General features: G+C 46.0%; 2 protein-coding genes and 1 long non-coding RNA gene across 6 annotated transcripts in view; 1 reads left to right on the forward strand and 2 right to left on the reverse strand.

Moving 5' to 3' along the window:
• Positions 1–1,575, reverse strand: part of LOC117189927 (protein GDAP2 homolog) — an 86,307-nt gene extending 84,732 nt beyond the window's left edge. The window contains exon 1 of the mRNA XM_033395001.1: positions 1,473–1,575. The gene's annotated coding sequence lies outside the window, so the exon portion shown is untranslated. The remainder of the gene's footprint in view (positions 1–1,472) is intronic.
• A 3,715-nt stretch (positions 1,576–5,290) lies between these two features.
• LOC117191003 lies at positions 5,291–7,052 on the forward strand. The gene is made up of 2 exons (XR_004473911.1): positions 5,291–6,426; positions 6,477–7,052. It is a non-coding gene; the product is annotated as an uncharacterized LOC117191003 (long non-coding RNA).
• Positions 7,053–11,267: 4,215 nt separating this feature from the next.
• LOC117190004 (terminal nucleotidyltransferase 5C-like) overlaps positions 11,268–23,716 on the reverse strand; it is a 60,555-nt gene continuing 48,106 nt past the window's right edge. For 2 of the 4 annotated variants that reach the window (XM_033395092.1, XM_033395093.1), the window contains exon 2: positions 11,268–13,775. In XM_033395092.1, coding sequence (XP_033250983.1) covers positions 12,153–13,775 — 1,623 coding nt within the window. In that variant the 3' untranslated portion in view covers positions 11,268–12,152. Of the gene's footprint in view, positions 13,776–13,872; positions 13,986–23,716 lie in introns of those variants that run through there. The other 2 variants (XM_033395094.1, XM_033395095.1) reach the window with 2 other exon arrangements.

The raw sequence follows: 23,716 nt of genomic DNA on the forward strand, positions 1-23,716 counted from the left end.
TCAAGAATCGAGCCCAATAGTACCGTTGTACACACACAACTTTTTATACCCGATACTCAAAATGAGTATTGGGGTATATTAGATTTGTGGTAAAAGTGGATGTGTGTAACGTCCAGAAGGAATCGTTTCCGAACCCATAAAGTATATATATTCTTGATCAGCATCAATAGCCGAGTCGATTGAGCCCTGTCTGTCTGTCCGTCTGTCCGTCCGTCCGTCCGTCCGTCCCCTTCAGCGCCTAGTGCTCAAAGACTATAAGAGCTAGAGCAACGATGTTTTGGATCCAGACTTCTGTGATATGTCACTGCTACAAAAATATTTCAAAACTTCGCCCCGCCCACTTCCGCCCCACAAAGGACGAAAATCTGTGGCATCCACATTTTTAAAGATACGATAAAACCAAAAACGCAGAATCGTAGAGGATGACTATATGTTTTAGAATGTAAGATCTCAACCAGATCGTATAATTATTATAGCCAGAATCAAGAAAACAATTTCATTCTTTCTCGCTCTGTCTCTCTCTAACACACAGGTTTCATGGTCGGTTTTGCCAATTGCAAAATATGAGTTCAAGGATCTCAGAACCTATAAGAGCCAGAGCAACCAAATTTGGTATCCACACTCCTGTGATATCGGACCTTGACCGTTTCGTGTCCAAATTTCGCCACACCCCCTTCCGCCGCCGCAAAGGACGAAAAACTGGGGCATCCACAAATCTCAGAGACTATTAAGGCTAGAGTAACCAAATTTGGTATCCGCACTTCTGTTAGATCTCACTATAAAACGTATATCTCAGAATTTCGCCCCACCCCCTTCCGCCCCAACAAAGGACGAAAATCTGTTGCATCCACAATATTGCACATTTGAGAAAACTAAAAACGCAGAATCATAGATAATGACCATATCTATCAGATTGCTGAATCTGGACCAGATCAGATAATTTTTATAGCCAAAAGGAACAAATCAATTTGCACTGGCTTCGCAGCGCCCGACGTCACGCTCAGACTGATTTTCTGTCTCTCTCGCACGCACTCTTTGTCGTGTCGTTTAACATTAGCTGCGTCTGCCGGAGGAGAGCCATACTGACTTAGTATCGGGTATAACTGTAGAGTTGCGGTGTCCGCAGCAACTCACAACTTTCCCCCTCGTTCGAAATGAAAACACCGTAAGTAATGCACAAACACACCCACACGCGCAAGCACTCGCTCCCATACACACACAGACACCCACTCGCTGGCGGGTGAGGTGACACAGGGGGTGGCGGAGAGTATGAGATAAAATAAAACGCGATAGTTGGTGGTAGGCGCGGCGGAGCTTTAGCTTCAGGTAACTCTGTCCGTGTCTTCTATATGTGTGTCTGCATGTATGTATGCATGCACAAGTAACGCTGAGCGAGTGTCTGTGGCTCTGTGCCAGTGTGTGTCTCTGTGAGTATTTGCAGTGAAAATCGGATTCACATTTACTATACGCACTCTTTTCGTTAATCAATGAATCAAACTCGAGCTCCAACAGCAGATACGGGGCTCGGAACACTCTTCTATTGCTTTGTCGCGCTACGTTTCCCGTTCTCTCGAGTTTCTCATTCTCTTTTGCCAACTCCGCTATCCACTTGCTTCGTCAGTGAAAACGTGAATGAGGAGCATGTTCAATTTTTGGGGCGGCAAGGCCGAAGAAAATTCAAACGAGAATGGGGAGCAGTTCACACTGAGCTTCAGCGGGCCTCAGAAATATACCAAAATATACCGTTTATTTTCGAAATAAACCGTAAATATACTGACGAAATATTTAACGAATCCAATTAGGCCATCAATGTGCGCGCCAAATAGAAATTGTTTGAAAGTGAATGAGCAACAAGGATTTAGTTGCAATCCATTGGAATGTTGCACGGAAGTACGGAGTATGGAGGATGCTATACCCTTTGTTCTTAGATATACCTTTAATAATTAAATTTAATAGATTGATTCGTGTTCTCTTTGTGTTTTTATTTGACCCGATTATATACACATTTGCTACATAATGGAAGGAAAAAGAGTGTATGGGCAATAGGCGAAACGGTCCAGAAAATGCATCGCATGCAAGGTGAAACCACCCAATTTGCCCAATATACCTTGAATATACAAACAGCCGATTTTGTCTTCAAGGTATATTGCCCTCACTCGCGAGGTGAGGTGACGTTCGTACGAACCTGTTCATTGTCCATACCTTTTTTTATAGCCCATTTAAAATTACGACTTTATCGTTGAAGGAGAGAGCCGCAGTGTGACCATCAAAAATAACGCAAATATACCCGATGAGGAAAATTCAAACGGGAATGAGGTGCATGTTAACCTTTTGGGGCGGCAAGACCGACGAAAATTAAAACGAGAATAGGGAGCAGTTCACACTGTGCGTCAGCAGACCTCAGAAATATACCGAAAATACGACACAAATTACAAAATATACCGTATAAGCCCGTTGGAAGCGCCAGTGTAAAAAACCTCCGTTGTCCACTTTTTTCCTTTTACCAAATTTTTGAAAAAATTGAAAATTTTTTAAACAGGATAACAACTTGAGTTAAACCGTGGAAAATAAGGACATTGCTACGATGAAAAATCTGACCACGAAAAAGAGATCAAATCTCACAAAAAGAGAGAGAGAGTCCCGAGAGGACGAGGAGCTACGGCGGAATCACCCGCGACCTGCTAAAAGTAAAGGAAGAGTTCTATAAAGTAAATGAATAAATAATAACCAATTAACTTTACCTGGAGGAGGGGATCGCAGAATAGTAGTTTGTGGCCAGATAGGGGATACAAAAATAAAAGAAGTACAGAGAAAAAATAGTCAATGGACAAAATGTGATAACTTACTGTGGAAAAAATATTGTAAGAACATATTGTTTGTTATGATGACGCGGCGGCCCGGCCAGAGCCGAAGACCCTGGGATCTAATCCAGAAAGTTCCTTTGCGACATGTTCGGTGTATGAACATGTACATCTATAACATAGATGGTTAGTGGTTCCACCAACTGTTAAGTGAGTTCAAAGTTCGAAAATTCGAACTGTTCAGCGAGCTATTTCGAAAATTCGAGCTTTTACGTGTGAAAATTTGAACTGTTAAGCCATCGAAATTCAAGTTCATAGCATACTTAGGAGCTTAAATGAAATGCATTCAAATGAATTGGAGGGAATTTTAAAAACATTAGAAACAGCTTGTTATTTTCCATCTGAAAGTATATATTTATCCATAGAAACTAACCTTACAAGCTATTTAGAAATAATAACAAGATAAGGCCATAACAAAGTGGCATATTATTTAATAAAATCGATCACGAAACTCATATCGCGTAGCTGGCGCGCCTAATTTGAATTTGAACACCTGAATGTCGTTGAATGCTATGCTATGGCATGCTTGAATTGTGCACTGTAGATCCGGTTCCTTAGACATTTTCAGCAAATATCCATTTGTCCACTCATCCGCCTAGACTTGCTATCTATTTTTGGCGTGCTTAGTATCTTTCGAGGCACGCGAAAAACTCTTTTGGCCATAAACAACTTAATCAAAATGCATAAATCATCACTGATACAAGATACAAACACAAAGACGCTGCCGCATAGCATTCGATTCCCCTGCGGTTTTGTTTTTTTGTCATATTTTCCACTTATCAACAACTTCATAGACCGGTGCGGGTCGTAACACGGAGACTGGACGATGCTACGACATTATACAATTACCTGTGACCAATGGCCAACTGGTTATAGATCTGACCACTTCTTTTTCTCTTCCCCTTTCCTCATCGCCATCCCCATTCCAATTCCCATTCCAAACCCTGGATTAACAAATGCCTGGATAGATTTATATTTTTTGTTTTTTGTGTATTTTTTTTTTGTGGTAATTTTTTGCGGTTTTTATACTTTTTATGTATTTTTGATTGTTTTTATTGAAATTCCTTAGATCGCAAGAAGCGCACAGAAGTAATATGTATGGTAATTGTTGTATATATATGTAGATATAGATACATTATTATTATCATTTATATATTTAATGTAATATGTAAGTAATATATGTATATATATATTGTGTTGTGCTGTGTATGTATGTGTGGTGTGGTGTGTTGTGGTGTTTGTGTGAGTGTCTGGGGTGTGTGTGTGTTCTGGTTGGTATAATAATTAGATATACGTAATTAAGTATATATTATATAAAAATCTCAATGGATTATTGATTGATTTGCTTGAATTTACAATTATATCTAGTCTCTGTATCTGGATCTTTATCTGTATTGTAGATGTAAATGTATAAATTTAAGATTACGCGCTAGAGATATTTCAAAAATGTCCACTTCTCTACAGGCTTATCCAACTAACATATATCTAAGTAATATATATGTGTATATATGTATCTATATATTGTATGGTATTGTATTGTATTGTATTTTATTGTATTGTATTGTATGGTATTGTATGTAAAGACAAAATCCGCCTAGCCCAGGCAGCATTAGCTATGGGATCCAAATAAACAAAACAAAAAAATAATAAACCTTTTTCTTTTGCAGCCGAGCCGACAAATTTGTCATAATTTTCATGTTGCATTTTCTTGTTGTTGTTTTTTTTTGTGGATTTTCTCGTTTGTTTTTTGGTTTAGTATAGGTTTTGCAGTTTCAGTTTAAGTTTTTCTGGCTTTAAAGTTTGCACTAAGTAAAACGTCCTGCAGGCTGTCCTGTTCGCCGGCAAAGAAGGCGGCGTTCATTCCATGCCCCCTTCGAGGCAGCTCGAACAGCAATCAAATTGGAATACGTTGGCTTCGGACCTTGTCGAATATGCATATAGATAATCTGGATATATACACATACATACATACATACAGCGTACATCGCACATTACATACATATGTCATGTGTCTAAACTAAAGTTAATACATAAATTCAAAACACAAGTTCAGGGTTAACATTATACAAAAGGGCGTAAGTGGTTTTAGTCATTTGATTTATGTTGTTTGCAATTGCAAAACAAAACTCACACATAGAGCAGAAAGTTTGTTGTTTTTTGTTGATTTTTTTTGTTTGTTTGTTGTTTGTAGCTTTCAAAAGTTATAAATAGTTCCTTTTCGACAGCATATTTTGATTTATTATATATATGTATGTATATCAGTTAATCATTCATAAATTATCACCCATCTGAAATTAACTGCTTCTCTCATAGCATGCTTCAATCCATCCATCCATCCATCCGTCCATCCATCCATCAATCAATCAATCACTCACTCACAAATGTTGCTCCTGCCTGACACGCACTGCCAAAAAAAAGCACTACAAAATATGACATTAAATTCTTCCAGACATTCCATTCCAAATTTCTCATTCTTATCCGTTTAGAGATTTTTCGTCTTGTTGATTTACGTTACGTTTGATTTTTGTTTTTGATTACAATATTGGTTATTGATTCGAGTCGAGATTCGAGTCTCCAGAAGACATTGACGCGGCTGTACGCTCGCTTAATAGCCTCATCCAGGAAGCAGCTCTCTCCGCAGAACCACCCACGTCCGAGGAGCGCTCGACCCGACCTGCTGCATCACCTGACCCTCACATCGAAAACCTTGTGCGTATCAAGAGAAGACTAAGGAAAGCTTTCATAAGAACTCACGACCCAGACACTAAAGCTCAGATGCACAGAGCGGGCAGAAACTTAAAAAGGCCCTCGCTGAGAAAAGCAGCAAACACTTCGACGAAATGCTAAAAAGAGCCGATACAACCGAAAGTAGCCAGGTCAATCTCTGGAAACTCACCCGTGGCATCAAGAGGCAGCCACTGTGCAGCTTTCTATTAAGAAACGACAACGGTACCTGGGTGAAGTCTGACTTGGAAAAAGCAGAAGCGTTCGCTAGAAATTTAGAGACCAGATTCACTCCAGCCGATGTATCACCTCAAGATCACACGCGAGCACTCTCCTGGTACTTAGAAGCGCCCCTCCAGATGTCGATACTGTAGTGTCCAACTATTCGAAAATCAAAAGAAAAAAAAAAAAAAGAAAGGAAAAGGTCGAACAAGGTACACTTTAGGTACACTTTCTAGAAAGATACTTTTCATACCGCCCTCGCTAGCATAGCTCGAAGAAATTGGTGGAATGCAGGAGATCCAGAAGATCATCCGATTGCACAGTTATGTTAAAGCTTAAAGCTCAGCTTAGGCATGCAATAGGTACAGGCGAATAGACTTTATTCATGTGAAATCATTCCCCTGCATAGTTTCACTTACGGCACACGTATATATAGATTTTCGTGATTTTCGCAATCGCAGAGTGAATGGTGAAGACACGTGGAGTTACATAACTTCCAATTTTTCACTATTATCTAATCATCCGCTGTTTATATGGATTAATAAATCCGAAGAGTGGCGTTAGCTGAACTACCCGAGGGAAAAGTGAAAATAAAGTGAAATTCTTGAAAGAAGCAAAGGTACGTTAGTCCACCGTGGAAAGATAAGGTTCTGACACAGTTTTATTTAGGGATAGGAGTACTGGAAAATCTTAATACAGCCAAGCCGGCCAACCAATCTACGGTAACAACTACTAAAACAACCAAGCTGACCGTTTGGGAGTTAGCGCAGTGCACATCCACGGCGGCAAAGTGAAGGCTGAACCGTTGACGTTGGGCTAGCTCAATATCGGAAATCATTTACGGCTCGTGAAAGACCAACCACCATACACCACTGCTGGACGTCCGAATATCAGTTTGAACCTGCCGATCTCGTAAAAAAAAAAAGCCGGAGGACATAATCGTCACCAACCTACGAAAACTTACAAAGGATTGAGTAATTAGGCTAGCCTAAACCACATTGCCTCAGAACCACTCTTGCTGTCAGCAGATTTGTGTTTATTTTGATTCCCGTGTTTCTCAAATTAAATTTCAAGTGCAAGTTCCCGTTTGCCTTTATCACTATCACATAAAAATCTATACGCTGCTGCTCTAAGAACCAGCTGATTAGATCCACATATTCATATCTCGTTTATCATTGTGTTGATTAATGTAGTAACTAAATAGCTTCCTCCAATGAGTAAATTTGTAACGTAACTGACGATTTTGAAAACTGAGCAATATGAGTTCGGGATAATGTGTTTCTCTTTATATATATACATACATTTATACTGACCAACCTCTAAATTACACAGTGCATACAAATGAATCCGTCAAAGTCATCTTGGGCCCAACGATACACCGATGAGTTTAACCAATTACTGTGAGTACCACTAGTGGCTGAAACCACAATGTCTATACACCAATGCAGGCGTAAGTTTGTTGAAGTAGATATATATATACTGATTTGAAAGAATATTACCCCCCTCAAATGCTCAAATAATTAAGTTTTTTTTTGCTGATCCAAGAAGAAGGAAGTCTGTATATTTTTGTTTATTTGTAAATGTAAAGAATCGGATTTTATCTGTAATTAAAGTAAAAAAAAAAAAAAAAATATATATATATATATCAATACAATCTCACATGGTTAGGGACATTTAACATAAAAATAAAAGGAATTTGCAATCATGAATATGTCTGCCTAAACTAAATATTATCTCCGTCCGTCAAGTACTTATGCTTATCTCCCTCAAAATGCACTAGAAGATGTTGGATCTTTGAATTGGGACAACGCCCGAATGTAAACGCGTTTGTCATGGTTGGGTGGGTAAAGACTAGGGACATATATCACCGCTGTTCCCTCCATCAGACAGAAGACGAACTACACTTTTTCTAAGCGTTTTCTAAATGCGTATCGGCGCAGAGTGGAAATAAGTTTTTGTTATTGGTTATTGATATTAACGTCGAGATCCTGCTTATTTTTTTTTTGAAGCGCATTATATTGTTTTGTGTCAGGAAAACTGGGTAGCTAGGGGAGAAAGAACCCCGACCAATCCGACGAGCTGGACCCGAGCACAGCAAGAATGCGCGCATTCGAACCTAGCTTCCTATTAACATGAGGTAAGAAAAAACCATCTATTGGCGACGGTCGGAGTTAGAGCCTAAATAGGCTCTGGCCCTAACTCACTGGCAAAGACTGAACACTACAATACCAACCAAGCCAGTTTCATCTTCTGAAGTCCAAGCGGAAATAAAAGCTCTTGTGAACAACAAAGCTCCTGGGCACGATTTAATAGATGCCCGCATCGCAAAACTGCTTCCACGCAAGGGAGTTATGTTTCTAGTTGCACTCTACAACGCCATCCTTCGCATCGGCCACTTCCCCACCCAATGGAAGTGTGCAATGATTGTGATGATACTAAAGCCAGGTAAACCAACGTCAGCCCTAGAGTCATACAGACCAATAAGCCTACTGCCAGTTTTCTCCAAGATATTCGAAAGAATATTCTTGAGCAGAATGGTGGCTGAAAGCTGCGTCAAGGAAGCTATTCCACAGCACCAATTCGGTTTCAGAAGACAGCACGGGACTCCGGAACAAGTACACAGAGTGGCTCAACACATCCTCAACGCTTATTAAACTAAGCAATACTGCTCAGGGGTGTTTCTCGACGTGAAACAAGCTTTCGACAAAGTCTGGCACAAGGGACTTTTATATAAATTAAAGATTCTACTACCCGCCCCCAGTATTCAGTCATAAAGTCATTTTTGGGAGAAAGAACGTTTATTGTCACAATCAAGGACGCTATTTCAGACATAAAAATTATCAGATCTGGAGTCCCACAAGGCAGCGTTCTTGGGCCAATCCCGTACACATTGTTTACACGCGACATGCCGCTACCGCACGTCAACCCAAGCAACTTCCTGGTCGCCACTTACGCTGACGATACTGCTATTCTTTCGTCATCCATCTACCTCGAATCCGTGGAAAAATGGGCAAAAAAATGGAACATCACAATTAACGAAACAAAGTCAGTTAACGTAAATTTTACTCTAAGAAGCAAGCACCCACCAGACCTAACCTTCAACGGAAATATAATTCCGCGCAAGAGCAGTCACTGCTACCTCGGTGTCCACTTCGATAAAAGCCTAACTTGGGGACCGCATATCAGAGCTACAGTCATCAAATGTCAAAACAAACTCAAAAAGTTGCACTGGCTCATGAACTCAAAAAGTAAGCTTCCCCTACGCAATAAAGTCATATTGTACAAGGCAACTATATTCCCTATATGGACATATGCCATTCAAGTCTGGGGATGTGCAGCGAAGACGCATCTGAATAAAATCAGAGTCATGCAAGCGAAGGCTCTAAGGGCGATGACAGGTGCCCCATGGTTTGTTCGGACCACAATGCTGGAAAGAGATCTCCTCATCCCAAAAATTGGAGATCAAATAAACCATCATAGCAGTCGATACAACGATAGGCTCATTAACCATCCAAATGAAACAGCTAGAGGATTACTGCACCCCCAAATCCCACGCAGACTCAAACGTCTCCACCCATTGAACATAAAAAATAGAAAAATTTGCTGAATAACACATCATTAAAATGTATATATAAACCTAATCATTAAACTCTTATAATATGTAGTAAGCCAATGTAAATATCACTAATATTAGATAATAGTTTAAGTAAAGCTGATTTCTAATAAAATAAAATTAAAAAAAAAAAAAAAAAAGGTTATTGATTAATTTTTTGTTTTGTTTTTCTAAATTGAATTTCGTTGAGCAACTTCTTCTGATGCTGATGAGCATCCTTCAGATAAATACATCATCTTCTCCGCCTCATCCTCCTATATATCTCAACCCAGTCATCATTATCATTCTCTCTTCCTCTTCCGACATCGACAGTTCAATTTGACTAATATTTACATATTATCTCATCACTTGTTTCATCATATCATCGTTGTTTTGCCTGCACTTGGACTTTTGCTTGGAATTTCTACTGGACTGGAACCGACGACACTCCTCCTGTACTCCCGTACTCCCGTGCTCCCATACTCCTGCACTTGCCATACAAAAAGTCATTCAATTTAATCGTACATTTATGAGGCTATATATATAATGTATGTAACTAAGTATTTTTATACTCAAAAATTATGGGCGTGTGGGGGAGGGAGGGCGTACTTAAAAATTCCAAGTTAAATTCAAATTCTGGGGTTTCTATTGTTTTATTACACAAAAAAAATAGGAAAGGGAAAGAGAAAGACAAAATGTATAAAAGGAAAAATCAAATCAGAAAAACAGGAACGAAATTTAGGTATATCCCAACAGAATTTTTATAGCCGATACTCAAAATGAGTATTGGGGTATATTAGATTTGTGGTAAAAGGGGATGTGTGTAACGTCCAGAAGGAATCGTTTCCGACCCCATAAAGTATATATATTCTTGATCAGCATCAATAGCCGAGTCGGTTGAGCCCTGTCTGTCTGTCCGTCCGTCCGTCTGTCCGTCTGTCCGTCCCCTTCAGCGCCTAGTGCTCAAAGACTATAAGAGCTAGAGCAACGATGTTTTGGATCCAGACTTCTGTGATATGTCACTGCTACAAAAATATTTCAAAACTTCGCCCCGCCCACTTCCGCCCCCACAAAGGACGAAAATCTGTGGCATCCACATTTTGAAATGTACGATAAAACCAAAAATCGCAGAATCGTAGAGGATGACTATATGTTCTAGAGTGTAAAATCTGAACCAGATCGTATAATTATTATAGCCAGAATCAAGAAAACAATTTCATTCTTTCTCGCTCTGTCTCTCTCTAACACACAGGTTTCATGGTCGGCTTTGCCAATTGCAAAATATGAGTTCAAGGATCTCAGAACCTATAAGAGCCAGAGCAACCAAATTTGGTATCCACACTCCTGTGATATCGGACCTTGACCGTTTCGTGTCCAAATTTCGCCACACCCCCTTCCGCCCCCGCAAAGGACGAAAATCTGTGGCATCCACAAATCTCAGAGACTATTAAGGCTAGAGTAACCAAATTTGGTATCCGCACTTCTGTTAGATCTCACTATAAAACGTATATCTCAGAATTTCGCCCCACCCTTTTCCGCCCCCACAAAGGACGAAAATCTGTGGCATCTACAATATTGCACATTCGAGAAAACTAAAAACGCAGAATCATAGATAATTACCATATCTATCAGATTGCTGAATCTGGATCAGATCAGATCATTTTTATAGCCAAAAGGAACAAATCAATTTGCACTGGCTACGCAGCCCCCGACGTCACGCTCAGACTGATTTTCTGTCTCTCTCGCACGCACTCTTAGTCGTGTCGTTTAATTTTAGCGGCGTCTGCCGGAGGAGAGCCATACTGACTTAGTATCGGGTATAACTGTAGAGTTGCGGTCTCCGCAGCAACTCACAGCGTTCCCCCTCGTTTTTTTTCGATATTACATGAGTTTTGGTTTCTTTACAACGAAACTTCCTAGAAAAGTCTGTGTGTTTGTGTGGGGGGGTGTGGGTGTGAGCAGAGAACCCTGTTTTATAGTTTATAATTTAAGAATTTTTCTTTGAGTTTTTCAGCCCGTTTGTTCTTTTCTTTTGTTTTTTGTTTTTTAATTTTTTTTTGTTTGTTGGCCCTGATCAACATCTAACAGCGGCTGGACTTCAGTCTGAAAAATAGAGCTTTCTTTTTGTTGAGTTTTGAGGGTGGATGTGTCGTGGAAAGTCTACAGTAGCTCGACACACCGAATTATTGTGTAAATGGAACAGTGGGTCGTCGTACAGATAGGGGCACAGAGACGAAGGTATGTGTGATTCGTTAGCAATCGGAAATACCGCTTAAACAAAATGCTGTTGTAGATCCTTCTCTTAGTCCTGGTTCTCGGTTACATTGAGATAGGAGTTTTCGCCCAGCAGCAGCATACTGGGCGGCGATCCATGCGTCTGCTCCTGCTGCTGTACCCTCCGGATCGTTGAGGCTTTTCTCAATACCTGTCATGGTTGTGGTCGGGCTTCCATCTTTATCTATAGTGGCGTTGTTCCCCTTATTGCTGTTAATCGGGTCTTGGATTTGAATGCGAGGTGGGGCTGGGCCTGGGGCCGGGGCTGGGGACGATGAAGATGTGGGTGGTGCCGGTGGTGGTGGGGGTTTTTGAGTTAGTTCAGTTTCAGCCAAGAGCCTTATTGTTGTTGTTGTTGTTGTCGATGAACCCAAAGCACTCTCAGGCCAATGATGCTTTTGTTGCTGTTGCTGCTTCTGGTGCTGTTGCTGCTTATGATGCTGATGCTGGTGTTGTTGGGTGTGCTGCTGCTGCCCCAATCACGTGCTCAGCCAGGTGGAGTTGCACGTGCAAATGGTGCTGGGAATCACAGGTGCATAGTAGACGCCGTTGGCATAGATGAGGCCCGGCGCCTGTATCTGGATGGTCTGTGGGCCCGCTGCCGCGGACTGATCGCTGCTGCTTGTGCAGCAGACCGTGGGCGGGGCCGCCTGCTGCACGTAGATGGTCTGTTCCTGTGCCGACTGCGGCGACTGCGAGACCAGGGTGAGCGTTGTGCTCTGCTGCGCCGCCGCCTGAGCTTGTGTCTGCTGCTGCTGCTGTTGCTGCTGTTGCTGCTGTTGCTGCTGTTGCTGCTGTTGCTGCGCAGAATCCAGGAACTGTTGCTGTCGGTGTTGGTGCTGATGGTACTGCTCCTGGGCCTGCTGTTGTTGCTTCCCCTGCTTGTTGTAGAGGACCTGGGCGGCCAGCGACTGGATGAGGTGCAGCGTCTGTCGCCGCTCGTGGCTCATCAGGCAGACCGTCGACATCTCGACCACCTCGCGTAAATGCATCAGGTACTGATACTGGAGGGGCTCCTCGTCGACGCCCCAGAAGTGGTTGCGCAAGTAGGCCTCCAGCTTTGTGGTCTGCGTGTTGATGTCCGGGAAATCAATGAAGAAGCGCGAGCACATGTACCGCTCCAGTGTCTTGATCAGCTGCGAGTCGACGGCCTTGTAGTTGCGCACCAGGAGGTTGCAGTACTTGAGCAGGCCGCCGCCGCGGATCTCCTCTGGCTGGCGCGTTGAGATCAGTTTCTTCTGCAAGTGGTAGAGCGCCTCCTGGAAGTCCCCGTACACGGACTCGCCCACCACCGTCGGGTAGAAGTTCTCGGAGATGGGTAGGGCGGCACAGTCGTAGAAAAGGAGCAGCGAGTCGAGCACGATCTGGAACGAGTCCACGGAGAACTCGAACTGGCGCCGCATCGAGTCGACGAACTTCAGCTCCACGTTCTTGTGGCCCGGCGAGTTTCCCAGCGAGATGAGGGACCAGCGGTCGCCGTCATTGTTGTTGTTAACCTTGACCATCTTGCCCACATAGGCCTCCTTGAGGGAGCACGTGTAGATGCGCCGCTTGCAGACGCCCTCGGGCATCAGGTCGAGCAGAGTGTTGAGCACGGCCACCTTGACGCGGTCGAAGACTCGCGGCGTACTCAGCTCGATGTCAAATATCAGGTCCAGGTCATTGTATGGCTGATCCTCGCTGGCTAAAACATGACTAGCTGCCCCACCGTTCAGGCGGATGTCCTTAACTAAGACCCCGGCACCGCCGACGTTCACCTCCGCCTCCAGCTTGCGGCGCACCAGGTTGACCAGGTCCTTGAGCGTCACCTCCAGTGTGGGGAAGTTTCCGCGTCCATGTATGGCCACCTTCTCGTCCATCACGTCATGCAGCTTGTTCACCTGCTCGAACGAGAGGACAGCCAGGCGCTGTGTTCCCCCGGTGTCCACGCTCTCCAGCGATCCGTGGTCCGAGGTCGAGGCTATCGAGGAGCCCGAGCTTGGCGACGGCGGCGGTGTCTCGGTGCCGCCATCTGAGTGGAATCCATCGTCGATCTGGTAGACGTCCATTCTGTTGCTGCGCTGCTGATGATATACCTGTTCGGCTCCGTCTAGTGTCCCGCACTGCAACGAAAGTAAACGAAACGCACAACGAATGTCAATTACAGATCAAAAACGATTACAAAGCAAATATCTTGAATACAAATACACGAAATATTACATCGATTCCCGATTCTATACACTATATTTTCTATTTTCTATGTTTGCTTTCGGTTGTCGCCTCAAACTCAAAGCCAGTTAGGGTCTCTATTCTTTTGCTTATTTTTTTGAAATTTTGTGTGGCTAAAATATTTCCAGAAAATGACTTGAAAATGTTGAGAAATTCACACTACAGTCATCTGAGTGTGTTCCAAAGGCTTTCTGGAGTTTTCCCAAAACCAAAGAATCTTTCGGTTCGTTTATGTGAATTCTTTTGGAAAGCCGCCTTTGGGATTTAAATCTTTCCAGAAAACCTTGAATGGAATCGATAATTTCTAGGTTGTTTTCCCTCTCAGTCCCTCTTTGCAGCGAAAAGCTTCTGGGGATAAGCTTTCGCCTATGAACACTACCGTTGCTCAGAGAAGGTTCTCGTTCTCCCCATACACATACATCCCTATAAATGGTCTGCTTCTTTCAATATCATCATCATCACCATCATTTTTGTTGTTTTGTCACTGCTGTTTTTTATACCCGATACTCAAAATGAGTATTGGGGTATATTAGATTTGTGGTAAAAGTGGATGTGTGTAACGTCCAGAAGGAATCGTTTCCGACCCCATAAAGTATATATATTCTTGATCAGCATCAATAGCCGAGTCGATTGAGCCCTGTCTGTCTGTCCGTCCGTCCGTCCGTCCGTCCGTCCGTCCCCTTCAGCGCCTAGTGCTCAAAGACTATAAGAGCAAGAGCAACGATGTTTTGGATCCAGCCTTCTGTGATATGTCACTGCTACAAAAATATTTCAAAACTTCGCCCCGCCCACTTCCGCCCCCACAAAGGACGAAAATCTGTGGCATCCACATTTTTAAAGATACGATAAAACCAGAAACGCAGAATCGGTGAGGATGACCATATCTTCTACAGTGCAAAATCTGAACCAGATCGTATAATGATTATAGCCAGAATCAAGAAAACAATTTCATTCTTTCTCGCTCTGTCTCTCTCTAACACACAGGTTTCATGGTCGGTTTTGTCAATTGCAAAATATGAGTTCAAGGATCTCAGAACCTATAAGAGCCAGAGCAACCAAATTTGGTATCCACACTCCTGTGATATCGGACCTTGACCGTTTCGTGTCCAAATTTCGCCACACCCCCTTCCGCCTCCGCAAAGGACGAAAATCTGGGGCATCCACAAATCTCAGAGACTATTAAAGCTAGAGTAACCAAATTTGGTATCCGCACTTCTGTTAGATCTCACTATAAAACGTATATCTCAGAATTTCGCCCCACCCCCTTCCGCCCACACAAAAAACGAAAATCTGTTGCATCCACAATATTGCACATTCGAGAAAACTAAAAACGCAGAATCATAGATAATGACCATATCTATCAGATTGCTGAATCTGGATCAGATCGGATCATTTTTGTAGCCAAAAGCAAGAAATCAATTTTCAGTGGCTACGCAGCGCCCGACGTCACGCTCAGACTGATTTTCTGTCTCTCTCGCACGCACTCTTTGTCGTGTGGTTCAATATTAGCGGCGTCTGCCGCAGGAGAGCCATACTGACTTAGTATCGGGTATAACTGTAGAGTTGCGGTGTCCGCAGCAACTCACAACGTTCCACCTCGTTTATTAATTTATTTGTTGTTTTGTGCCATTATATATATGTATGTACATATGTATGTATTGTCTAGCCAATGCCAAATGTGATGTGCCGCCCGGGGGCTTCTTTTAATTAATTTGCTTTAAATTTTGCTAAATTCGTCTTCAGTGACTTCGCCGGGGGAGATGCCCGTAGGGCTCTTCTCTTAATAATCTCCTTTATCCTTTATCTCCTTGCATTGCGTGCTCTTTCTTCGCGACGCAGTTTGGTAGCCATAGTTGCGGCCATGAATCTAATCGCGGCCCAGTTTTCTTCCGACTCCAGCAGGCATTCTGCCAGGTTTGCCACCGCTGGCATTCTTCCAAGCTTGTTGCTTAGATCCTCTCAATCTTGCCGAAATCTTGGACATTCGAAGAAGCGGTGCTCTGCGTCTTCGATGACCCCTGCACAGACCACGCAGAAGGGGTCGCCCTCGTGCTTAAACCTATGCAGGTAGGCTTTAAAGCAACCGTGTCCTGTCAGCAGTTGTGTCAGGTGATACTCCACTTGTCCATGGCTACGGTTCAGCCAACTCTTCAGGTCTGGGATTAGCCTATGGGTCCATCTCCCTTTGCTGCTGTTATCCACGAATCTTGCCATTGCAGGATTGTGCGCTGCCTTAAGGCACCTTTGGTGTCCTGGTCCGTAGTCCCCAGGGTTCGCTGTGCCCTGATTCCTGCGGCTTCTCTTGCCAGCAGATGGATGGGAATCATTCCTGCTACCACTAGTGCGGCGTCTTGGGATACCGTTCTGAATGCGCAACACACCCTCAGGGCACACAGCCTCTGGACTGCGTTGCATTCTCGGGCATATGTTTTATGCTTCATTGCATCAACCCATATTGGTGCAGCGTACATTAGCTTTGAGCTCGCTAGTAGCTTTCGCCTTGGCTGTTTCGGGCCTCCGGTGTTGGCCATGATGCGGGATAGGGCCACTGCCGTCTTTCCTGCTTTGCTGCTTGCATACGCCATGTGATGCTTGAAGCTGAGTCTGTGGTCAATCATGACCCCCAGGTACTTCAGGCTTGGACTGGAGCTAATAGTGCAGTCCTCTACTCGGATCGTGGCCGTCTCCACTACTTTCCTGCTGCTTATGAGCACCGCCTGCGTTTTGGGGGTGGCTAATGAGAGATCCTTCCCTGATAGCCATGTTCTGGCTCTCTCTACCGCGTCGTTGCAGATTTCTTCCGCCGCTTCTTTCTGTTTTGCCACTACGACTATTGCTATGTCGTCGGCAAAGCCTATCACCGTGGCGCCCATTGGCATATCCATCTTGAGGATTCCATCATACATAATGTTCCACAGCTGCGGGCCGAGGACCGATCCTTGGGGAACTCCTCCAGTGTTTTGGTGCTCACGTGTCCCCTTATCCGTCTCATATATGAGCACTCGGTCTGTGTGTATGTGTTTTTTTTTTTTTTTTTCTGTATTAACTCTTAATTTTATTAAATTTTATAAGCCTGGGACTTAACTAAAGCTAGACAGGGAGCTGTATTGAGTTGGAGAGACCGGCAGGAAGTTCCGGGTCTCTGCGGGACGGCCGCAAAGCATTGCTTCGCAGGGACCATGGTTCCTCCTAGCCACTCTCGTTCCTTCGGCGCTCGCACCTACGCAGCTCCTTCATGGCGCCGGCTGCAAAGTTGCTCCAGGCCGACCATACCATGGGGTCTTCCACAATCTTCTCGATCAGGTTGTTCGGCGTGAGCTGCCCGCCGGCGGCTCGCCACAACTCCTCCCTAATAAGTGAGAAGCGCCCACATTGAAAAATGATGTGCTCAGCGTCTTCAGTGGCGTCGCCGCACCACGAGCAGTTCGGCGAGTTCTCGTGGCCGAACCTCCAAAGGAAATGGCTGAAGCAGCCGTGTCCGCTCAGAAGCTGTGTGGAATGGAAATTGACCACACCGTGTCGCCTGCCGATCCAATATCGGACATCCGGAATCATGCGGTGTGTCCACCGTCCTTTATCAGAGCCGTCCCAGCGGCTTTGCCATGCTCTGAGGCTTCCTTCACGGGCCTGCTTGCTCGCGTCTCTCCTTGCCGCGCCGGCCCGGATGGCCTCGGCCACGGCCCTCTCCTCAAGCACCAGAAGGTCAATTGGAAGGACACCCGCCAGGACTAGGGCAGCGTCGTCGGATATGGTCCGAAAGCCGCAGCAGATCCGGAGCGCGCAGAGGCGATGAGTGGCTTTTACGCCCCTAGCGTAGCTGGCAACTTTAATTCCATCCGCCCATACGTCTGCTGCGTAGGTCATGGCTGAGCGGACTACACTGGTCAGCAGAATCCTCCTCTCCTGCTTCGGGCCACGGGTGTTCAGCAGTATTCGGAACAGCGCCCGACTCGTGTTTGCCGCTTTCTCCTGGACGTAGCTTAGGTGTTCACGGAAACTGAGCCTGGTGTCGATCATGACGCCCAGATACCGAATGGCTCGTTTCGACGATAGTATCTGGTCGCCAACCCTGATGTGAGCGGTCTCCACAGTCGAACGGGTGCTCACCAATACTGCCTCGGTTTTATGAGCGGCTATCTCTAGTCCCGCAGAGCGGAGCCAGTCTGCAATCAGCTGGATTGCGGTGTCACAATTTGCTTCGACGACGTCCAGGTGCTTGGCCACCACCGTCAGGGCGACATCATCTGCGTAGCAGGTTAGCTGACATCCGCCTGGAAGAGCTAATCTCATGACTCCATCGTAGGCAATGTTCCATAATACGGGACCCATCACTGATCCTTGGGGAACTCCTGCCGTTATGCCGTGAGTCTGCGCGCCGGCCTCCGTATTATACTCCAGCAGTCTTCCCGCGAAGTAGCTCCTTACGATTGCCTGAAGGTATTGGGGTACACCGCGCCGGTTAAGTGAGTCCAGGATGCACTCCCACTTCACCGTATTGAAGGCGTTCCTGATGTCTAGGGTGACAATCAGGCAGTATTCCTTCTTGCCGCCCTTCCATCGAGTTCCCTCCACTGCCTTGGAGGCTATGTCAACTACCCTGCCTATGGCGTCCACCGTTGACCTCCCACTCCTGAAGCCGTATTGGTTTGGTGAAAGTCCCCCAGCATCCTCGATGGCGTTGTCTAGTCTTCTACGGATTATTTGTTCCAGAGTCTTCCCCAGCGAGTCGATTAAGCAAATCGGTCGAAACGAGGAGGGATCGTCCGGCGGCTTTCCTGGCTTTGGCAAGAGCACCAGGTGTTGCAACTTCCACTGCGGCGGAAATAGTCCTTCCCGCAGGCACTGCGTGAATGCCTTAGCAAACTCGTGCGGGTTGTATGCCATCGCCAGTTTTACCGCACGGTTGGGGATTCCATCAGGGCCTGGAGCCTTCTTGGCCTTTAAGCTTTGGGCCAGGGCGACGATTTCGTCCTCCGTGACCGGTTCGACCGAGTATGCAGGCTGGTGTGCGACGGCACTGCTGGCAAGACCGTGATCCCCGGATGGGAACAATGCCTCAACAATCGTCCGCAACTGGTCTGGGTCAGACGGCGACCCCGCGTTGCTGCCATGAATTCGCTTCATTACCGTCTTGTAGGCACGTCCCCACGGATCCTTCTCGGCTGAGTCGCAAAGCTGCAGGAAGCACTCCCTCTTGCTCTCCTTGATGGCGTTCTTTAGTGCTTTTCTAGCTCCGCATTACTCCGCCTGTAGCCTTGGCCAGCTAGTGCCACTCCTTCTGCGAGCCCGTTGATATCGCCTTCTAGCTGACAGGCAAGTGCGTCTGGCCTCCTGGATCTCGTCATTCCACCAATAGGTCGGCGATTGCTTACCCTTGAATGGCCTCTTGCGACTCATACTGGCATCGCATGCGAGCAGTAGGGACTCCAGAAGCTGGTTGACCATCTGTTGAGCTGAGTCTCCGACCTCCATATTCCTCAGCGCCTCCAAGAACCTTGGAATCCGCATTGATTCGGGATTGTAGGCTGCTCTCCGGTTTGTCTGCGTTGCCCTGGTCAGTCTGCAAACACCTTCTCCGCCTATCGAGAACACCACTGCCTCGAGGTCGCTGGCCGTATAGTGGTTACCCAGGCGCCAGGTGGACAGAGGGGAAAGGCTGCTAGAGGCGAATGTAAGGTCGATGACTGACCCAGAGCCACCCCTGTTAAAGGTATTCGCGGTCCCCTGATTCAACAATGCTACGTCCAACGCAGCGAAGGCCTCAAGCAGTGCGTGTCCCTTGTATATGGCGTCCGAGCTGCTGCTTCTGGAGATGTCACTGCCCCACTCCTGGGCCCAAGCATTGAAGTCGCCAGCAATCACATTTGGTTTGTGGTGCCTGGCGTCGTCGGCCAATTCGTCCATCGCCGCAGCGAAGCTATGACGGCTCAAGCTTGGGGGGAGATAGCAGCTGTAAATCCATAAGTTCCCCAGTTTTGCCCTGACGAAATGTCGGAACTCAGCGCACACTGAGGGCCGCAGAGGAGGCTTACCGCAAGCCCATATTGCTGCTTTTCCTGAGGAGCTTTGGACCCAGAATCCATCCTCGGGGAAATGTATGGTTCGCTAATTATTGCAACGTCCGATCTCATTTCACGCACCGACTGAGAGAGCAGATCTGTGGCAGCCTCGCAATGGCTTAGGTTTATTTGGTAAAACCTAACCATGTCCAGCGTTTTGACTTGCCTTCTCTTTGGGTGCCATGGGGCACCTGTGGCTACCAGCTACGTGTGAGTGGGGCTTGCCCTTTCCGACACAAAGGAAGCATTTTGCCTCATTGTGGCAGTCGCTTATCTTGTGCTCCTCAGACCCACAGCGGAAGCACCACCCGCTTCTGTCTACAGAGCTTTTGCAATTAAGTGCAACGTGGCCGATCTCAAGGCACCTGAAGCACTTTAACGGCAGATTTCGCTCCCGTATGCGGCAGACGGACCATGCCACTTTAACCTTACCAACGGATAGCGCCTTCGTCGCAAGGGTCGCCGGCAGGCAAATAATAGCCCGCTGGGTACCACCAAAGCCTGGGCGCAAACTCTTAATGGCGTCCACATCGAGTGTAATCCCCATTTGCTCGCTGAAGGCCTTCCTCACGTCCTCCGAGGTAGCCATCTCATCCAAGTCGAGCATCTCTAGCCTCGTCTGCTGGGTGAGTGCTCGCGCCTCCGCCTTGCCTCCTAGGACAGTGCCTATGTCCTCGCGAAGCAGCTGCGCGGTCTCCTTCGAGGCGTCTTTGAGCTCCAATAGAAGAGCACCTTTGGCTGTTCGCTTCACGCTGCTCACACTCTCGCCGACCTTCTTCATCTTCTCGCTCTGGTTGCGGGTGACGAGGTTAAGGATCTCCGCGTAAGTCATTTCCCCTTTTGGCTCGATGATAATAACATCCGGACGGGGCCTTGGCTTCCGGGCGTGCGCTCTGCTCTTCACCTTCTCCCATTCACCTTCGGTAGGTGCAGCTGATTCGGTCTTCCTTGCCGGTTGTTCGCGGGACTGCAACGTGGGATGGCCACTCATATTGTTTCTCCGCTTCGGCGAGCTCCTCGTCGGCTTGTCCAGGTACCTTGTCGACGCATCGTGTTGAGGGGAGCACTGCGTCTCCTGATCACGCCGCTCCACCCTCTCCTTCCTCTGAAACTTTGCGTCGAAGCTGTGAAGCGCGGACTTTTGCATCCTCACCACGTTCTGCGCCAACTCTTTCATCTCCTTGTTGAGATAACGAGCGTCCCTCAGCATCTTCGACAATTCCGTCGACTTTTCTACCAGCGAAGCCAGGATCGACCGCAGATCTCCGTCGGCCTTTGGTCCTGTACCGCTTTTGTCTGTGGAAGCACTGCTGAAGTCAAAGGGATTGACAGGGACTTCTGCTGGTGCAGACACAGTCAGTGCTGGCAGCATGTGTGTGTGTGTGTGTGTGTGTGTGTGTCGTCTGAGTGCAGCCTACGCGCTGCGCTAAACATTAAATTCTGTTCTATTTATTGCTTATTTTAATCGACAAAAACAACAGCCGCAATCATTTTTGGCTCTACTCGGCTCGTATCGGTTCGGTTCGGTCAAAAGTTCCGCGTTGTTATCGTGGCAGAATATCGAAAAGGGAGAGGCAGGTGTGGGGGGCGAATTCCTCATTCCCCGATTACCCACTTCTCTAATTCTCGCCTTCTGTTTTTCGTGCTACTGCCTGTGTTTGTGTGTGTGCGTGGTATGGGGCTATTATATCGTTTAGCTCTATCTCTTGTATAAGTTTTATCTGCTTTAGGTTTTTTCTCTTTCTTTTTATACCCGATACTCAAAATGAGTATTGGGGTATATTAGATTTGTGGTAAAAGTGGATGTGTGTAACGTCCAGAAGGAATCGTTTCCGACCCCATAAAGTATATATATTCTTGATCAGCATCAATAGCCGAGTCGATTGAGCCCTGTCTGTCTGTCCGTCTGTCCGTCTGTCCGTCCGTCCGTCTGTCCGTCCCCTTCAGCGATTAGTGCTCAAAGACTATAAGAGCTAGAGCAACGAAGTCTGGACCCAGACTTCTGTGATATGTCACTGCTACAAAAATATTTCAAAACTTCGCCCCGCCCACTTCCGCCCCCACAAAGGACGAAAATCTGTGGCATCCACAATTTTAAAGATATGAGAAAACCAAAAACGTAGAATTGTAGAGAATGACCATATCTTTAAGACTGCGGAATCTGAATTGGATCGTATTATTATTATAGCCAGCATCAAGAGAACAATTTCATTTTTTCTCGCCCTGTCTCTCTCTAACACACACGTAGCATAGGCGGCTTTGCTTAGAGTAAAACATTAGCGCCTAGATCTCAGAGACTACAAAAGCTAGAGCAACCAAATTTGGTATCCACACTCCTAATATATCGGACCGAGACGAGTTTGTTTAAAAATTTCGCCACACCCCCTTCCGCCCCCGCAAAGGACGAAAATCTGGGGCATCCACAAATCTCAGAGACTATTAAGGCTAGAGTAACCAAATTTGGTATCCGCACTTCTGTTAGATCTCACTATAAAACGTTTATTTCAAAACTTCGCCCCGCCCTCTTCCGCCCCCACAAAGGACGAAAATCTGTTGCATCCACAATATTGCACATTCGAGAAAACTAAAAACGCAGAATCATAGATAATGACCATATCTATCAGATTGCTGAATCTGGATCAGATCAGATCATTGTTATAGCCAATAGGAACAAATCAATTTGCAGTGGCTACGCAGCGCCCGACGTCACGCTCAGACTGATTTTCTGTCTCTCGCAGTGGCCCTATCCCGCATCATGGCCAACACCGGAGGCCCGAAACAGCCAAGGCGAAAGCTACTAGCGAGCTCAAAGCTAATGTACGCTGCACCAATATGGGTTGATGCAATGAAGCATAAAACATATGCCCGAGAATGCAACGCAGTCCAGAGGCTGTGTGCCCTGAGGGTGTGTTGCGCATTCAGAACGGTATCCCAAGACGCCGCACTAGTGGTAGCAGGAATGATTCCCATCCATCTGCTGGCAAGAGAAGCCGCAGGAATCAGGGCACAGCGAACCCTGGGGACTACGGACCAGGACACCAGAGGTGCCTTAAGGCAGCGCACAATCCTGCAATGGCAAGATTCGTGGATAACAGCAGCAAAGGGCGATGGACCCATAGGCTAATCCCAGACCTGAAGAGTTGGCTGAACCGTAGCCATGGACAAGTGGAGTATCACCTGACACAACTGCTGACAGGACACGGTTGCTTTAAAGCCTACCTGCATAGATTTAAGCACGAGGGCGACCCCTTCTGCGTGGTCTGTGCAGGGGTCATCGAAGACGCAGAGCACCGCTTCTTCGAATGTCCAAGATTTCGGCAAGATTGAGAGGATCTAAGCAACAAGCTTGGAAGAATGCCAGCGGTGGCAAACCTGGCAGAATGCCTGCTGGAGTCGGAAGAAAACTGGGCCGCGATTAGATTCATGGCCGCAACTATGGCTACCAAACTGCGTCGCGCAGAAAGAGCACGCAATGCAAGGAGATAAAGGATAAAGGAGATTATTAAGAGAAGAGCCCTACGGGCATCTCCCCCCGGCGAAGTCACTGAAGACGAATTTAGCAAAATTTAAAGCAAATTAATTAAAAGAAGCCCCCGGGCGGCACATCACATTTGGCATTGGCTAGACAATACATACATATGTACATACATATATATAATGGCACAAAACAACAAATAAATTAATAAACGAGGTGGAACGGTGTGATTTGCTGCGGACACCGCATCTCGTCAGTTATACCCGATACTAAGTCAGTATGGCTCTCCTGCGGCAGACGC

Source organism: Drosophila miranda, assembly GCF_003369915.1.
Source record: "Drosophila miranda strain MSH22 chromosome Y unlocalized genomic scaffold, D.miranda_PacBio2.1 Contig_Y1_pilon, whole genome shotgun sequence".
NCBI lineage: Eukaryota > Metazoa > Arthropoda > Insecta > Diptera > Drosophilidae > Drosophila > Drosophila miranda.